At 43.2% G+C, this 15,489-nt stretch overlaps 1 protein-coding gene across 1 annotated transcript; it reads right to left on the bottom strand.

The window, feature by feature from the left end:
• TRA2B (transformer 2 beta homolog) lies at positions 1 to 15,459 on the bottom strand. Its single transcript, XM_062498886.1, has 9 exons — positions 15,334 to 15,459; positions 9,063 to 9,196; positions 5,583 to 5,745; positions 5,166 to 5,354; positions 4,237 to 4,352; positions 3,267 to 3,350; positions 1,427 to 1,489; positions 922 to 995; positions 1 to 418 (listed from the first exon to the last, which is right to left on the bottom strand). Exons 1-9 carry the CDS (start codon positions 15,367 to 15,369, stop codon positions 408 to 410), a joined length of 870 nt encoding a protein of 289 aa, XP_062354870.1. The 5' UTR covers positions 15,370 to 15,459; the 3' UTR covers positions 1 to 407.
• Positions 15,460 to 15,489: the final 30 nt, after the last annotated feature.

The following is a 15,489-nucleotide window of genomic DNA, read 5'->3' as shown; positions in this document are numbered from 1 at the left end:
GAAAAAAAACAAACATCTTTTTATTTTATTTTCTCTTCTTGCTTTCGGAAAGCATTTTACACAGGTTTGGATTTTGGGAATAACTTGGAATCAGTAGAAAAAACTAACTCAACAGTTTTTGTCTTTACAATAGAAACCTTTCAGGAGTCAAAATGGAGTCAAAAAAATACATGCAAAACATACTCCTTTCAAAACACAACTGGAAACAAAGCACCAAACTACACAAATATGCGGAATGAAACAGCATTGAACACCACAGAAGTTGTCTTCATAAAAGGTGTAAAAGTCACCTAATTCACTAGGCACTGTCACTTGGTTAAACAGAAGAGACAATAAAAAAATATTGTCCACAAACTTGCAATTTCAACTCAAAGGCTGTAGCTAGAAATTCCTCTACGTGTCATGCTTTAATAGCGACCTGAAAGACAAAAACCCAACAGTCAGACTTCAAGGATTGAGAGACTTCTGGCTAAATCCACTGCCTCTGCTTAAACCAGCATCAGATCTGAGCCTGATGCCCTAGAGATAACCCAGCTGCCAACTCCTGCTTTAACAAGACTTCTGGAGGAAGAAGCAAGATCTCAGACTCAAAACAAGGGCTGTTATCTCACTTGGTCTTTCCTTTAACTATTTGCTCTGTCCTTAAGGTTGCCAGTTGCTCAATGAAGCATTAAAGAAACTGTGGCTCAATAAAATACCCACACCAAAGTAAATCTTAGTGGACACACAAGCTCAAAAGAAGTTCAAGGAATGGGAAATTTACTTTTGAGAGGTAAACTCTGTGTGGCTGGGCAAGGCCCAGTTACAGGGCTTGGAGCAACCTGGTCTATGGAAGGTATCCCTGGCCACAGCAGGGTGGAATGGGATCAGCTTTAAGGTCCCTCCCAAGCCAAACCATTCCATGAGTCCCCGAGTACTTACGAGGCGAGTAGGATCGGGATCTGGACCGGGACCTGTAGCCCCCTCGGCTGTAGTACGGGGACGGTGACCTCCTCCTGTGACAGGGGTGACACAACAATCCCTTTGTTAAAACCTGCACAGGTGAGTGGCAGCAGCTTTACTGGGCAGCTCTATCCCCATCCTGGTCTCAGGAATACACTTGGGAAAGCTAACAAGCATGGGAAAGCTGATCAACGTTTCTACCGGGTAACAATTCTCTTTTTCATTACCAGTATTATTTTTGACTAACACAACAAATACAAGCTCTTGCACTCACTCACAATCTGCTTTCATGTGAATTTAGTCTGAAGCCAGGAGCATCCCACACAAGCAGGGTAAGCCAAATCCACCTTCACTTTTAATCCGAATTACTTGTCCAAGGTCAAGATTCCCTTGACTTGCAGTCAGTGCTACAGCCAGGCACCCCCACCCCTCCAATCCAGGCACTGCCAAGTTTTGTGTTTCCTTGCTGAGTTCCAGTACTCACCTGTAAAACTGATCCCTGTCCTGAACAGCTCTCCAGCCTCCACCACCACCGCCACCTCCTCCTCTGTGAAAACAAAAGCAGAATGACTTTTAGCAATTAAAAAGATAAACAATTCACTGTACAAAACCCTCCCATCAGAGTAAGAAAATGATGTGAAGATAAGACATTAGTTCCTACACTGGATGATGCTGAATTACATCATCTAACATTGAATTTTAAATTTATCTACTCAAGGAAAACCCTTCTACTTTTTATTTTCAAGTACCAAGATCAACTTGCTATCCTGAGGAAAAATACTGATTTCAAGGTGGAGGCCGGGAAAACCCTCCCATCCTGACATTTTAACACTTTAGAGTTATATTTAAACAAAAACTGTGATGTAACTTGTTACAGAGAACAGAAACAACACTTTATAGCATTGAGTGGTTAGACTTGAACCTTCTCAGATTCAGATCAGCAAAGCATTACCAGGAGACTAAAACAAGTTTAAAATCTTCTCCAGTTGTTTCTGGGGGATTTTTTTTAAAGGTTATTCCCTTATTTACAGGCACTTTTCCATGCAAAATTAAGCCTCCCACAGCAACAAGGAGAAACTGAAGTTTTAACAGGACAGTTCCTATCTGACACTGCATTTCCCTTAAGGCCTTATTTTCACAGAGGGCAGGGAACACAAAGGAATTGTTACCAATGGAATTTTTAGGGTGGGGGTATGCAATCCTCCACTGCATCTTGAACAATTCCAACTTTTCCTTCCTCAGGGAAGCACTCACAACATAGTAACACTTCCCTCTCCCTCAACCAACCCACATCTGCAGGGGGGAAAAGTCACAGACCATGACATTTTTCAAGTAGCCACACACGAGTCATTTGTGGCTCCATTATTTATTCACAGAATCCCAGAATGGTTTGGGTTGGAAGGGACCTTAAACACCATCCAGGGGCACCCCTGCCACAGGCAGGGACACCTTCCCACTGGAGCAGGTCATTCTCACTGGCTCTCCCCTGACCCAATCACAGCTTGTGGTAATATCTACAAACCCCTGTGAGAATGAAAAGCACTGAAAACTTGGACATCTTGTAACTTTAACACAGAATTCTGCAACTGCGGGAATGTTTGGTAGCGCAGACAGAAAAAAAAAAAAAATCAACTCCTATCTTTGTGATCAACTTAATAGTGCCCCAGACAATGTGAGGATTTTGCAGGGGACAAGGATTTTGCTGGGAAACGCAGAAAACCAGTTTCTGTCACCAAAACCATCTGCACCCCAATCGTGATTAAACACACATCCACCCTGGCAAGGGGTGTTAAAAAAGCCTTTTAATGCAGATGTCCAACACACAAACGTCATGCTCCAATCCCCAGTTCCTTATTTTTGGCAGCATCTGAGGTGCCATGATTATCTGCAGGAGACACTGGAGACCACTGAAATTTCCCATTTCTTACCTACTACACTGTGCTCAAAATATAAGTTGACGCTGTAATGCCAACTCAAATATTAACCTTCACAATTTCAGTGCTAACAGATGAACCAACTAAAGATTCTAAACTGAAAATATGAAGAACACGCTTTGTTTTTCAAAACTTAGTGCAGATTCAGAAAACATTTTGGACTAGGCCAGGCCACAGGTTAAACACCATCAAGTATTTCTCAATCCAACCAATCTTTGTTGGACTTGCACTGAGCAGTCATTTTGGTGAAGATTTCACAGAAAGATTCCAGAATGACAGTGAGTACAAGAACATTCTGGAATAGTTACGTAGGATGAACTGCCTAATGCTTGCACAGACAGATAAGAAACCAGAGTTTAGAAAGCAGCAAAATATTCCAAATATGCTCACCTGTATGACCTGCTGTAATAGTCACGGTCATCATAGCCTCTGTCATAGCCTCTGTCATAGTAATCTCGTCGCCGTGAGCTGCCACTGCAAGGAGACAAGGAAAATGCATTTTTTAAGATATAAAACATTACCTTTGTTTGCAGTCTGCTAAATTTACACTATTTAAGATAGATTATATTATTACTTCCCATCCTCACAGCTGGAAGACTAAGAGCATTTCTGTTTTTCCAGCAGCGCAGGTGGTAACAGAACTACCTAAATAATTGCTTTTTAAATGCTTGAACGTTCAGTTATTTTCCTCAACCTTTATAAACCTCAACCTTTTGGCATCACAGGCACATGAAGAATTCCATTCTGAGGCAAGTCTTCCTTCACTTTTAACTCTGAAAAAGCTCCTGTTCAACCAACTTTCTGACTAAACAAATCAGAAACCTGTAGTCTCAACACAACATCACTATATCCACCAGTAAGATTAAAGTCTTGGGAAATGAACTGGAGAATGACTCAGGAAAACAATTCACACTGTTAGCAATTGGAAGTCAAAAGTGCAGTGTGTGAACACTGAAAACTGCTAATCTCAAATATTAACTGAGCCACTGAGCAGCTCCTCAACCAGTATTTATTCATTCACTCTTGAAAAGCTGAGCTTGAAAAAGACATGAATATTTGAAGGTACACAGAAAAATTACTTAATTTAGAAACTGCCAAAAGATCTTCCTGTTGACGCATGCTTTACTACTGATACTCATGTCTGTAGTGTTTTCAGTGTACAGCACAGCAGCCATCAACAAGGAAACACAACTTGTGCATTGATGTGTGAGTCCAAGAAACCAGGCAAGCCACTCAGGATCAGGTCTCTCAGAGGAGAAACAGGAGTTTTTACTATACAACTAATCCCATCCTGTACTGGTCTGGGGGGGGGGGGGGAACTAAACAGAAAAAAACAACCAAAACCATGGATAAAACTTACTAGGTGGGTCTTCCCATATAGATTCCAGGGGTAGGTGTGTGAGGTCTTTTTGTTATGGAGAAGTCCACCCGGATCCTTCTTCCATCCAGCTCCATTCCATTGGCACGCTCCTTTGCCTGAGTGACAGAAGAGCATCAGCTGTGGGTATGAAATTTAGCAGCAACACAAATTCCTAACCATGCTCTGAGTGTTAAAATGTCCTAAAAAAGTCTCAGTTTGGAGGCAGGTCTGGGTGTCATATATTCCAGTGAATGTACTATGTAAGACACTCTTGGCCAGCTGCACTTTAGTGCCAGTAACCACTGAAAATGTAACCTCTGTGGCAATAAAATCCAGAAAGGAACATCACAGCAATTGTTTCAGTGCCTCTGACAAGGTTAGAAGCAACCTTTGAACGTGCTGATGTAGGGAGATGTAACTACTCCACCACACAACATAAAACATTTACAGGTTAAAAGACCACCACTAAGGTATTCAAATATATCCTTTGAACTACCATAACCTTGAATACAACATCAGAGTCACAAAAAAAAAAAAATAGTAAAAAGCCAAAACCAATTGTGTTTTGGCTTTTGTCTGTAAAGTAGCAGGACCTATACATGAAGCTCCAACCCAACATGGAAGCCTTCATGCCAGATGTGGAAAAGACTGCAGACTTTCTGGAGCGGACTTTATGCTGAATATAAGCCTTGTTCCAGCCCATAAGGGGCAGCTCTACAAGGACTGGCACAGGTACAGGATTCTCTACTGGGTGGCTACAAAATTCCCGATTAATTCTACAGCACTTAAAAGCCCAAATTCCATGATTATGAGATTCCAAGTGTTTTTCAGGCTCCGAGTTTCCCCTGGCTATACCTGTGAGACAGAACATACACCCCTAGGGTCTCAGAGCCCAGCAAACATGGCTCACACTGTGCACCCCAACCTACTTCCTTGGCATCCTCGACGTTCTCGAAGTAGACGAAGGCGAAGCCCCGGGAGCGCCGCGACTGCTGATCGTACACGATGGAAACGTCGGCAATGGGGCCGTACTTGGAGAAAACCTCTCGCAGGTCTCGTTCTGTAGTGTACAGACTCAGCCCAAACACTCCAAGACAACAGTTTGGATCAGGATTTGCCTAAAGGAAGGGACGCAGGTATCAGAATGGGTTTATTTCTCGAGTTGTGACTGTCAGGGCTGAACAACAACAGAGGTGGGGCTGAGATGCGGGTCACCTGCTAACAGACAGTAATAAAAGAAACCCACAGGACTAGGAGGCCTTCACAAAACCCCTTTGTGTTTCTCAGGGCACAGACGCCAATTCCAGGACGCGTCCAGGAGCGTGACTCATCCCTCGCACACGCACCCTGTTCCCAATGTGACGTCTCCGAGTAGACATGGGGGAGTGGCTGTGACTGTGCCGCCGCCGGTAGTCCCGACTGTACGACCTGCTCCTGGACCTCCTGTGCGAGCGCGAGCGGGAGCGCGACCTGGTGTAGTGTCTGCGGGAACTCCTCCTCGATCTAGACCTGGGGGAAACAAGAGAAAGCTGCAGTGTTGGGCTTGTTGGGGTGTTCAACACTTCAAAAATCCTGCACGTAGTCATCAAAAAGCTCCAATAATTGTTTTCCAAAATGCTGCAGTACCACATACCTCAGCTATAATCCATTTGCTCACTACTCTCAAGGACCGTGTGCTAAATCTTTGCTATCAGATTACTGCAGATGCTCCCGGGGCATTCAGGCTGCAGTCCAGGAACTTGCACTTGCTGCTACCCTGGGTGTGACACGCTAGTGCTTCGACTATTCAGTGTTTAGATAAAAACCAAGTGGGCTGGCTTTCTTTTCACAAAAAGACAGACAAAAGGGAACAGTTAACATGCCTTAACACAAAGCATGCACCACTGAGGGGGGCACTCTCTTAGTGCTGCCTTGGGTGACACACTGAGAAGCAAAAGCATTCTTTAAAGTCTGGCAAATGTCCCTGAAACAGAGCTGAACATAATCTGAAGAAATCAAGCCTGATCTGGGTTATTTACCTGCTGGTATTTCAGCAGTTATTTAGCACTGCTTGTTCATTAATAATTACATGCTCACACTCTCAGGTGCATTCATGCAAAGGTGCAACTGCTCCCTAGTTCTTTTCCCCCAGAAATATTTTCTTACATCACAAGCTCTGTGGACATGAGGGTCTGAATGAAACTCTTCAATTCCTTCTCACAAAGCCTCAGCCTTCCCAACACAGCCAATCCTAGAGGAGAAGCTCACATGGAGCTACTACACCTGATCTTGGTCTGCAGATGGCTGCACAGAATAACCTGCATTCCACACCACTCCATAGAAAAGCCCTTTCTAAAGGCTAAGAAATGCAATGAACAGTGTAACAGTCATGGATGGATCATGGATCTGAGTCACAAATTACTGATTTTCAGGTCTTAAATGCCCCTTTCCTCTAATTCCACAGCAGCAGCACCCCACTGGCATGAGGGAAGCTCTGAACCTGAACAGCTTTTACTCCTGAGCATTTAACAGCTTCTTCCAGGATTTCTCACCAAGTGTCACCAGACAGCCAAACTGTTCCATCGATCTCCTCAAAAAACACCTCCAACCTCATCAGGAGTGAGCCAGAGCTCAAAATTAATATTCACATCCAGGAGAAATTAATTCAGCATGTCCCATTACAGCACTTCTCACTACGTATTTATAAAGAAAGCATTGTTTTTTGCAACAAAATAATAAAAAAGAGAGATCTTCACTGAAGCTGGGAAAACAGGAAAAAAAAAAGAGAAAAAATTATAATAAGAAAAAAAGAAGCTCCACACATGCACACAGCCACATTTCAGCCACTGATACAGGAAACAAAATAATTAAGGCAAACACAGAACTGGTATTTCAGATACCAGAACGGTATCAGCCGAAGATAGGAGCTACAAACTTCAATAAAAGTAGATTTCAAAATCACGTATATCCATGCCCCAACTGATAAAAACACCAGGACACAGGTTGGTTCCCAAATCAAAGTTTAATTCATAAAGCTGGTAACTCAAAAATACATTTGCAACAGAAACTACCAAGATATATAGAAGTAATCACAGGGTTATTTCTCTGGGGAAAGCCAGAGTTCAATGAGCTGCAGGTGACCACATCCCAACGTGTGACAGCACTGAACAGAGATTAAAGTATGCTGTTTCTAAATATGTGCCTCGACACAGTTCTGTCCAGATCTAATGATCAACACAACTCTGGCATGTCATTCCATTATTTCCAGCTACAGGCATCTTCAAGACAGCTGTTAAATGCTCAGGAAGCCATGGTAGTTATAAACTTCTACTTTTTGGTCATCAAAAAGTAGGAAGCCAGTTGACAGGGTATTAGTTAAACACTGTTTATTGCAAAAGTAAGATTTGCCAGGTCTCTCATAAATTCTACATCTTATCTTGCTCCTTCAGAATTGTGTACCATTTTTATTCAGCACTGTGGTTATTCTGCAAGTGGGAGATGTTTTAAGGAGTATGGAATTCCTGGAGTCATATGGATCAAGGAGAACGTGCTGGGAGGGTGTCCTGACTTTGTTGTTTTAATACTAAAAGGTTCCCCAAAGGTGTTTTGCAGCCTCCCTCCCCTGAGGTCTACAAACCCCAACTGGATAAAGCCCCGACAGCAAGGTCTGAGCCCAGAGCTGAATGTCCTGAGCAGGATCTGGGGCTGGGCCCTTCCTGAGCTGCCCTGTCATCTCTCTGCTGGCACTCCCACAGATCACTCCACTTCCACACTCAGTAATGGTATTACTCTAACAAGTATTTCTTTATTTTATTTGACATGTTTCTTCTTACACTACAGGGACTGCCAGGTGCATGATATGACACTTGTTAAAATAAACTCATCCTTTTGCTGTCAAAGCATCCCAACTACCTTCCTTCTCACAAAAGCCTTTCATTTGATCTTGCAAGATTTAACACACTATTTGATGGTGTTTTCCAACTGTGGGTGATTGCTGACACAACAGTATCTTCCTCCAGCCTGCCCCCCCAAGGCTTTGGCAGTTCACTGCTTGTTCACATAAGAACTGTGCTGTGAACAGCTCACCTGAAAACCTCACGCTAAAATCTCACTTTTTTTCAGCCTGAATGCATCCAAATGAGTGAAGAAATGATCAACGTAATTCCTGTAATCGGCAATCAACTATCTGCTCTTCTAAGAGGAATTCTGAGCCTGCACACAGCTTGTTTGGCAGGGGAATATCAGGAGAGGTAATACAGTGCAACAGGCACGTGGATGTTTGTGCTGCCACCTAACAAATACAATAAGCAAGTTCTCCACAACTTTTCTGGACAGCCTGCAGAGCTGACATTCAAAGCTTCCTACCCTGTCAATTTTCAAGTTAAATCAACGCATTCAAAATGTCAGACTGTGAAATTCGTATTTATCTCTACTGCTTCTTTTTACTACTCCAGGAACATCACTGCTTCCAGTGAAGACACATAATACAGGGATGTGGCTTAAAACGGGCAATCTGCTGATGCACCAAACTCTGTTATGCACAGAAAAACTAAGGCCTAGAGGTCCTAGTACTCCATGCTCAGACACAAGTCAATAGATAAAAGGCACTTCCAAAGTGTATCAGCAAGGATACAAACCTACATAGCTGATTTATCTGTTGGAAGAAGCAGGAAAAATATCTGAATTTATATGATTTGGCTTTCCCAATCCTGAAACCACACACACACCCCTTTGTATTCCACGTCCACGGAAGATCCACTAACTCTGGAAACAGAACTGGCTAAGCCGGGCCACCTCCGACAATCATCTGACTTGTGAGGAGGAAGAGGTAAAAGAAGCAAACTCACCTGGATTCAGACCTGGATCTAGATTTTGACCTGGAGCGCCTGGAATCCTCCTTAGATCGAGATCTTGCAGGGGTGTGTCTCCCCGACTTGCCAGACCCATGAGCACTTCCGCTTCTGGAAGCAGAACGGGATTCCTGCACGCAGATATTGAAAGCCTAATTTGTACACAATTCCTCGTTCACCTACGGGCTGCAAACAAGCTCCAGTGAAATAAATGGTAAATATTCATAGCTATGTGTCCGGGCAGTCGGCATTAGCACTGCCTAGATTTTTAAGGAGTAGTTTGTGTTTGTTTTTTTTTTTTTTTTTTTTCCCTGGTAGACACTTCTTTACCCTGCATGTACTTTTGCTATTAAACAGATAATGCATGCATGTTTAGCAAAATATACAGGGACACATAAACAGACTAGTAATTACTTAGCGTAGTGCTTTCAGATTCCAGATTACTTCTTATCTTAACTTCATTTTTATTCCTTTTCTTCATTCTTCCGTTTCAAATTCTGACTTCTTTCATCTTCCCCACTTCACACAAATTGCTCAATATTCTACAAGTGGGACTTCTGGTCTGATAATTAGCATGCATTCACTTTCTTTTTTTTCAAATTTCAGCTTCACTTATTCCTGAGCTTCAAATAATTCTCATTTATAAAACTTGTCAAATGGCGACTTCCGCATTTTCCTTCTTCAACATTAACCTTAATAGAAAAAGAACAGGATGAAGAATATTTAAGAACTCCAGGATAAAAATCTAGTGCCAAAACTGAAACTAGAAAAAAAAAAGTGTTGTGGACTTTTACTATAAATGCAGTTCAAGAATTGAATCTACCAAAGCCCTACAATTTTACCAACAGGTTCAGTCAACTCAGTTTAACTTAGCCCTAAGTAGCTGAATTTGCTATTTATTCCTGCGTTTAACAGCGAGTGCAACTGGATCAACTGAAAACCTACTAAGGAATTGCAGCATCAGGAAACTCAATTTGCACTATCAGCCACACACTGAGACAAAATCACCAAGGAGTGACTCCAGTGAGGTCCTGCTGCAGCCACTGACAGATGTGCCTTTGAATGCAGAAAGCATGGTCGGTCCTTCTGTGAAATCCAACGATCTGAATTTTGGGCCCCTCTGAATTTTGGGCCCCTCGTGCAGTTTGGCAGCCCTGGTGTGAAGGTTTAGGAGAGCACACCCCCAGCTGCCTGCACAAGTGGGAGTACATGTGCAGGCATCGTGTTTCCACAGAAATCTGAATTTCCCACTGGCCAGAAGTGCACTCGTGCCCCACACTCCAAACTGCTCTGGACTAACACCCCACCTGCTCTGTTATTTACCAGCAATCTCCTCTGGCAGTGATGTGACCTAATTAGCAGTTTCCACCTTAATGTGGTTTTATTTTTACATCACTATAATTCTTGGCTGTAGTCATATGCTTTAAACACCTGAACACACTAGTAGAAAGTATTTTTCATTTCAAGATATTAGAGAAAATTTAAAATTCAGCAGAATTACACTCCTAAAAACAATCCTAAATTCAGTGTAAATTCTGATGAAGAAAGCTCACTATTGAGACCAGGTACCAGATTTTTCTCAAAAATTCCATTTTATTTTTCTAAGATCTCAAACGTGAACACTAACTTAATGGGAGTCCTGTACAAAGCATCCAGAAATTCATTTGCTAACCCAATATTTAATCATGCTTCAACCACCTCCACGTAACTTCAATCAAATGTTACCTGTTTACAACTCCCTACCATACAGGGGAAAGAGACATGAGGTACAGGATAAAGCAGGTTTGCAATTAAACCCAAGAGCAAGAGAAACAGCACAAAGTTGGCCAAGTATTCTTCTTACAGATATTTAAGGTTTTTTTCTGAACTACAGCTTCCCCATGTCCTAACATTGCAAAGGGCAGGGGAAATATCAGAAGCAATTTAAGTTACAATTAACTAATTTAACCTAAATCCTTTACCACCTTCCAAAAAAAACATTCCACAGAGATGAGTTCTGAGTTAATATATTGATTTTGCTAAAGAAGTCTACGCTCTTTAGCAAAGTTAGACAAAGCAAGATGGAAGAAGGACTAAAACCCAAACTAAGGCTGTTTTTCACCTGAGAAAAAAATACTTAAATTCACAAAAGATCATCTGGGCTATACAGCATGAACTGTGTCCACAGACAGGTGGTCTGAGACCAAAAAGAAAAGGAGAAATGCAGGATCAGAGGGAAGCAGCTGGGAGGATTTTGCCCACAAATGTACCCCAAATCCTTTCTGAGAACTTTTGGAAGTCAAAAAGCTTTGAATAAATGAGTAGAGAAGAGGTAAGTCTTCATATACTTGGCACATTTTTCAGGCAATCTTTCCTCTATATTATGTTAAGGTTAAGGTAGAATCTGGATACTGAGGAGCTGAGCAGAAACTTGGGATGAAAAAGTCTTAAAAGACAACTATCTACCTAAATGAAAACAATGGAAGAGGTGGCCTATTTTCATTGAACTCCTCTGCATTTCACATTTCTCAGTCTTTAAAAATCCGTTTTTTCCCAGATCATCCTTCAATCCACTACACTTACAAGATTATGGCACTTCTTTACTCCAGCCTGAAAGGAATTCAATGCACCTCACCTACTCTGGGTATCACCAGGACTGGTAATAGCCCCCAAAATACCAAACTGCCCCTTTTCCACCTCAAACCCCAGGAAATCTTCCCTATCCAAAGTTCCAAGAACTTGTGCCTGCAGCACTGCAAATTTTACACCCTTGAGGGCTCACATCAGTCACTCCCACTGCTTGTTTCTTCTATCTGGTTTTGTTGTTCCTTGTATTTTGTTTTCCCAGTCTTTACTCTTCCACTCTGTGAATTTTAAGTCACTGAAAAATGCCAAAGTGTGCTCCTGGCATGACTTGGGGAAGAGGGAAGAAACAACCTTCTTTACCCTGCCTATTCCAGCACTACTGGTCAGCAGATCCAGACTGGTATTCACTGAAAAAAAGACCAATTTCCCCTATAACCTTAAGTTTGCCAAGTGTAAATTTTACCTCCCTCCCCAGACCCCTTGGTTATGATCAACAGTTTTCTTCCCCTTCATTAGGTATTTTTGGAATTCTCATAGAAGCCCCTAAACCCAGGCTTGTGGATTCCAAATGCTTCTCTCCAGACCTAGAGCACATTCATACCAAGTGTTGGGATGATGCTAACAGCTCTAAGCACACTCCCAAAGAGTGTTTCAGCCATGTACTCTGAGCAGGGAATGTCCCAAAGCTGGATTATTTGGGGGGGCAGATAGGAAACGTTTCCATGAACAGAAGCAGCTGCAAAGTAGGTGATGGCCACAGTTCTTTGCAGTTCTGAGATCCAGATTTTCCTCACAGGAATGGAAGTTAGAGTATTTCAGTCAGTAATGTAAGATACAGAAAAATAAAAGTATTAAGATTTTATAATAATATATCCACATGAAGTTATATACTTCCACTTGTTCTCCTAAGGAAAGGCGCAGCATCACATGAAATTATCAGATCTGCAGCCTCGTTATTCAAGGTGTGCTGTGCTGACTCCACATTCCCAAACCTCTCCACTATGGAAGTTGCCTCTCTTTCCCTGAGGGACACCAGATCACTGGTGGGGCAGCTGGGGATTCTCTGGAGGGAGAGCAGAACCACCCCCTTCCACACTCCACACAGAAAGAACACAGTGTGCTTTGAAAACCCAAGCCACAGATTCCTTCCACCACCTCTGCTACTGGCCCTGTGGACTCTTCCAGTGTCCCAAGATGGAAGAAAATTAATCCATTAGCAAAACCCATATTGTCTTCTGACAGGTTTGGGGACTGAATCAGTTCTCCGAGAGGACCCATCAAGTGCCAGCTGGTGAGGGAGGAACACAGGGAATGCTCCACCCCTTTGGTGGTACTGAGAGCTCAGCTCATCTCTAACCTCAAACTGCTTCCCAGACCTCCTTCTCTCACACCACTTAGTATTAAAAATCACTCTTTTTTGAAAATGTATTAAATACCTCGTAAGTAATCTGTAAATTGAGCTTTTATACCCTAAAAACAAACAACCAACCAACCCCCCCACCCTGACTTGCACACTGAACAGCTTCTGACCACATACCAAGCCACTGCTATCATAATTAATGGATTCATTCACAAGGTAGGATTCATTAATTTGGCCTTTAACTCATCTTTTTCCAACCCCTCCATACCTGAAACCCAAGTGCTTCAGTGAGAACAATTTCATTGAAAATTAAAAGTTGGAAAACCATAGTACTACAGCATAACAACAGCACCTAAAGTATATTCCAGTATTTAAGTACTGGAAATATTTAATAATTTATAATTTCTTCAGTCAAACAGTTTCTAGTTTGTCCCACTACAGTGCATAAGCTGTAAAAGGGAACTCAAGTGGGGATTTTTAGTTCCTTTTCCCTTTCCACCCTTCTTTTTAAAAATGCCATAATCCCGTGTACATTTGTGCTGCTGCTTAAAACAAGTCCCATTCCTGGCAAAAGCACCTGGAATTTCTTCATCCCAAAAGCTGCCATGAGGATTCAATCAAGTCAGGCCAGCAAACCAATGCAGCTGGAAAAGGAGTAAAACAAGATCCAGCTGACTGAATTCCCAGATCTGACTGATTGAAGAACACCACTACGGGAGAGCAGAAGCACAATTCCTGTTGGCAGCCTGCACCTGGACAGTTTAAGACAGTTGCAATCATATTCCAGATTATTTATCCAAACATTATTCTGCAAACTCCAGCTTGGAAAAGCACAAAAGCCATTGACTCAGTAAAACATAAGCCTTATGTAAACAAAAAAACCCCATAAATAACACTGGCAAGAGCAGAAGGAAAACAATTCCCTGCTCCAGTCTGGAATAGCCGGTGTGTAGCTCTATGGTTTCACCTTTACAAACACATCCATCTGAAACAACTTACCTATTTAAACGTCACAAATCTTCAGATATAACTCATTTTGGGCACTGGCAAAGACTGCCTACAAATGCTTTAATACATCTTTTGAATTAAAAATATAAAAACGCAGCAGACAATTTCTGCCCCAGTACTCTGCAAGACTGTGTTTCACACAAAAAGATTTCGCTATAGAAGCTTTATTATTTCCACTCTTTCTGACTGAAAACACAATGCAGATTATCCTGGCAGACTAAACTGGCTTCCAGTCCGACCTGCACAATAATTAAAGCATCTTTAAAATAAATAACACGCAAATAATTCACCGTGAGCAATAAAATACCCCCTCACTTAAAAAAATTAAGAGTGAATGAAGATACCAATGAAAACACTGGCGCTGGCACGAGTCTATTCCTTAATCCCTGTCTTTCCCCATTCATTCCCATTTTCAGGCCCCTGGAGACTAATTTTTTTCTAATCTTACCTACCTTGACGTAGAAACATTCAGATATTACAACTTCTTAGAGAGGATTAATAAGACAAAACCATGTTTTATGACAGACATTGTTCAGAATTACTACGTTCTTTATTTCTTGCCCCGTCCAGTTTAAAACCTAGGAACTTATCACCTCCCTCCGATGCTGCAGCAAAATATTTGAATTACGCTGAAAAAATCCCCAAAACACAGTACTGACCCTCATTGAAGACATCAAAGGCAAACAAGGCTGATCCAGTAAATAAAAAGCAACTACTGATGTGCATCACAAACGTGAATCTTAGCAAGTCATCAGTTTCGACATTAATAAAAACCTCATCCTGACAGTGAGACCCTTCCGAAACTATGAGCCTTGAGAGATATCGGCTGCAGGTTTCAAAAGGCGAAGGGGTCACCTCCAATTATCAAGCTTAAATCAGAGGAGAGCCCGAGACACCTTGACGCCAGGCCCGAGGAGCAGAGTTATTGGACAGGGGAGAGGAAGCGAAGAGCAGTCTAAATTAGAGAGCAATTCGAGAGTGGACTGCAAGGCGGCTCTGGAGAGAGGGTAACAACAGGATTCCCCTTCGCAGGGGTGGGATAGAGGACGAGGGGCCCCTGAGGGCTCGGGGCCGCCATTTTGTCCCTCCCGGGCGCGCGCGGTCCCGGCCCAAGATGGCGCCGGGCGCCTCACGCGGGGAGCGGCCCCTCCGCCATGGACCCCGCCGCGCCGCCTCACCCGCCTCTCCGCTACCGCGGAGGCTCCGCCACCCGCGAAAGCGGCCGCGGGGCAACGCGGGGACGCCGGCGCCACCCGAAGGCGATGAAGGGGTGCGTGTGAGAAGGGGACGGAGGGGGGTCCCGGCCGCGCAGCGCGCTCGGGCTCCGTGTATTACCCGCTCGCCGTAGTTTTGCTCCCCGCTGTCGCTCATCGTCCCGTCCCACCGCTCACGCCGCCGCCCGAACCGGACACGACCGACCCCGGCGACAGCGCCGTCCGCGCGGGAAGTGACGACGAGACCGCGGGGCCGCGCGCTCGCGCTCGGCAGGAC

Source organism: Cinclus cinclus, chromosome 10 (assembly GCF_963662255.1).
Source record: "Cinclus cinclus chromosome 10, bCinCin1.1, whole genome shotgun sequence".
In the NCBI taxonomy this organism is placed as follows: Eukaryota; Metazoa; Chordata; class Aves; order Passeriformes; family Cinclidae; genus Cinclus; species Cinclus cinclus.
Note: the sequence above shows the minus strand (reverse complement) of the source record. Positions and strands in the feature narration are given on the sequence as shown.

What these genes read in the sequence shown, in the direction of transcription:
- TRA2B (XM_062498886.1), bottom strand. Translation starts at nt 15,369, where the DNA reads ATGAGCGACAGCGGGGAGCAAAACTACGGCGAGCGG. An exon ending in AGCAAAACTACGGCGAGCGG is followed by an intron (nt 9,197 to 15,333) that starts GTAATACACGGA and finishes ATCTGCGTGCAG; the next exon opens with GAATCCCGTTCTGCTTCCAG. An exon ending in GACGTCACATTGGGAACAGG is followed by an intron (nt 5,355 to 5,582) that starts GTGCGTGTGCGA and finishes CCCTTCCTTTAG; the next exon opens with GCAAATCCTGATCCAAACTG.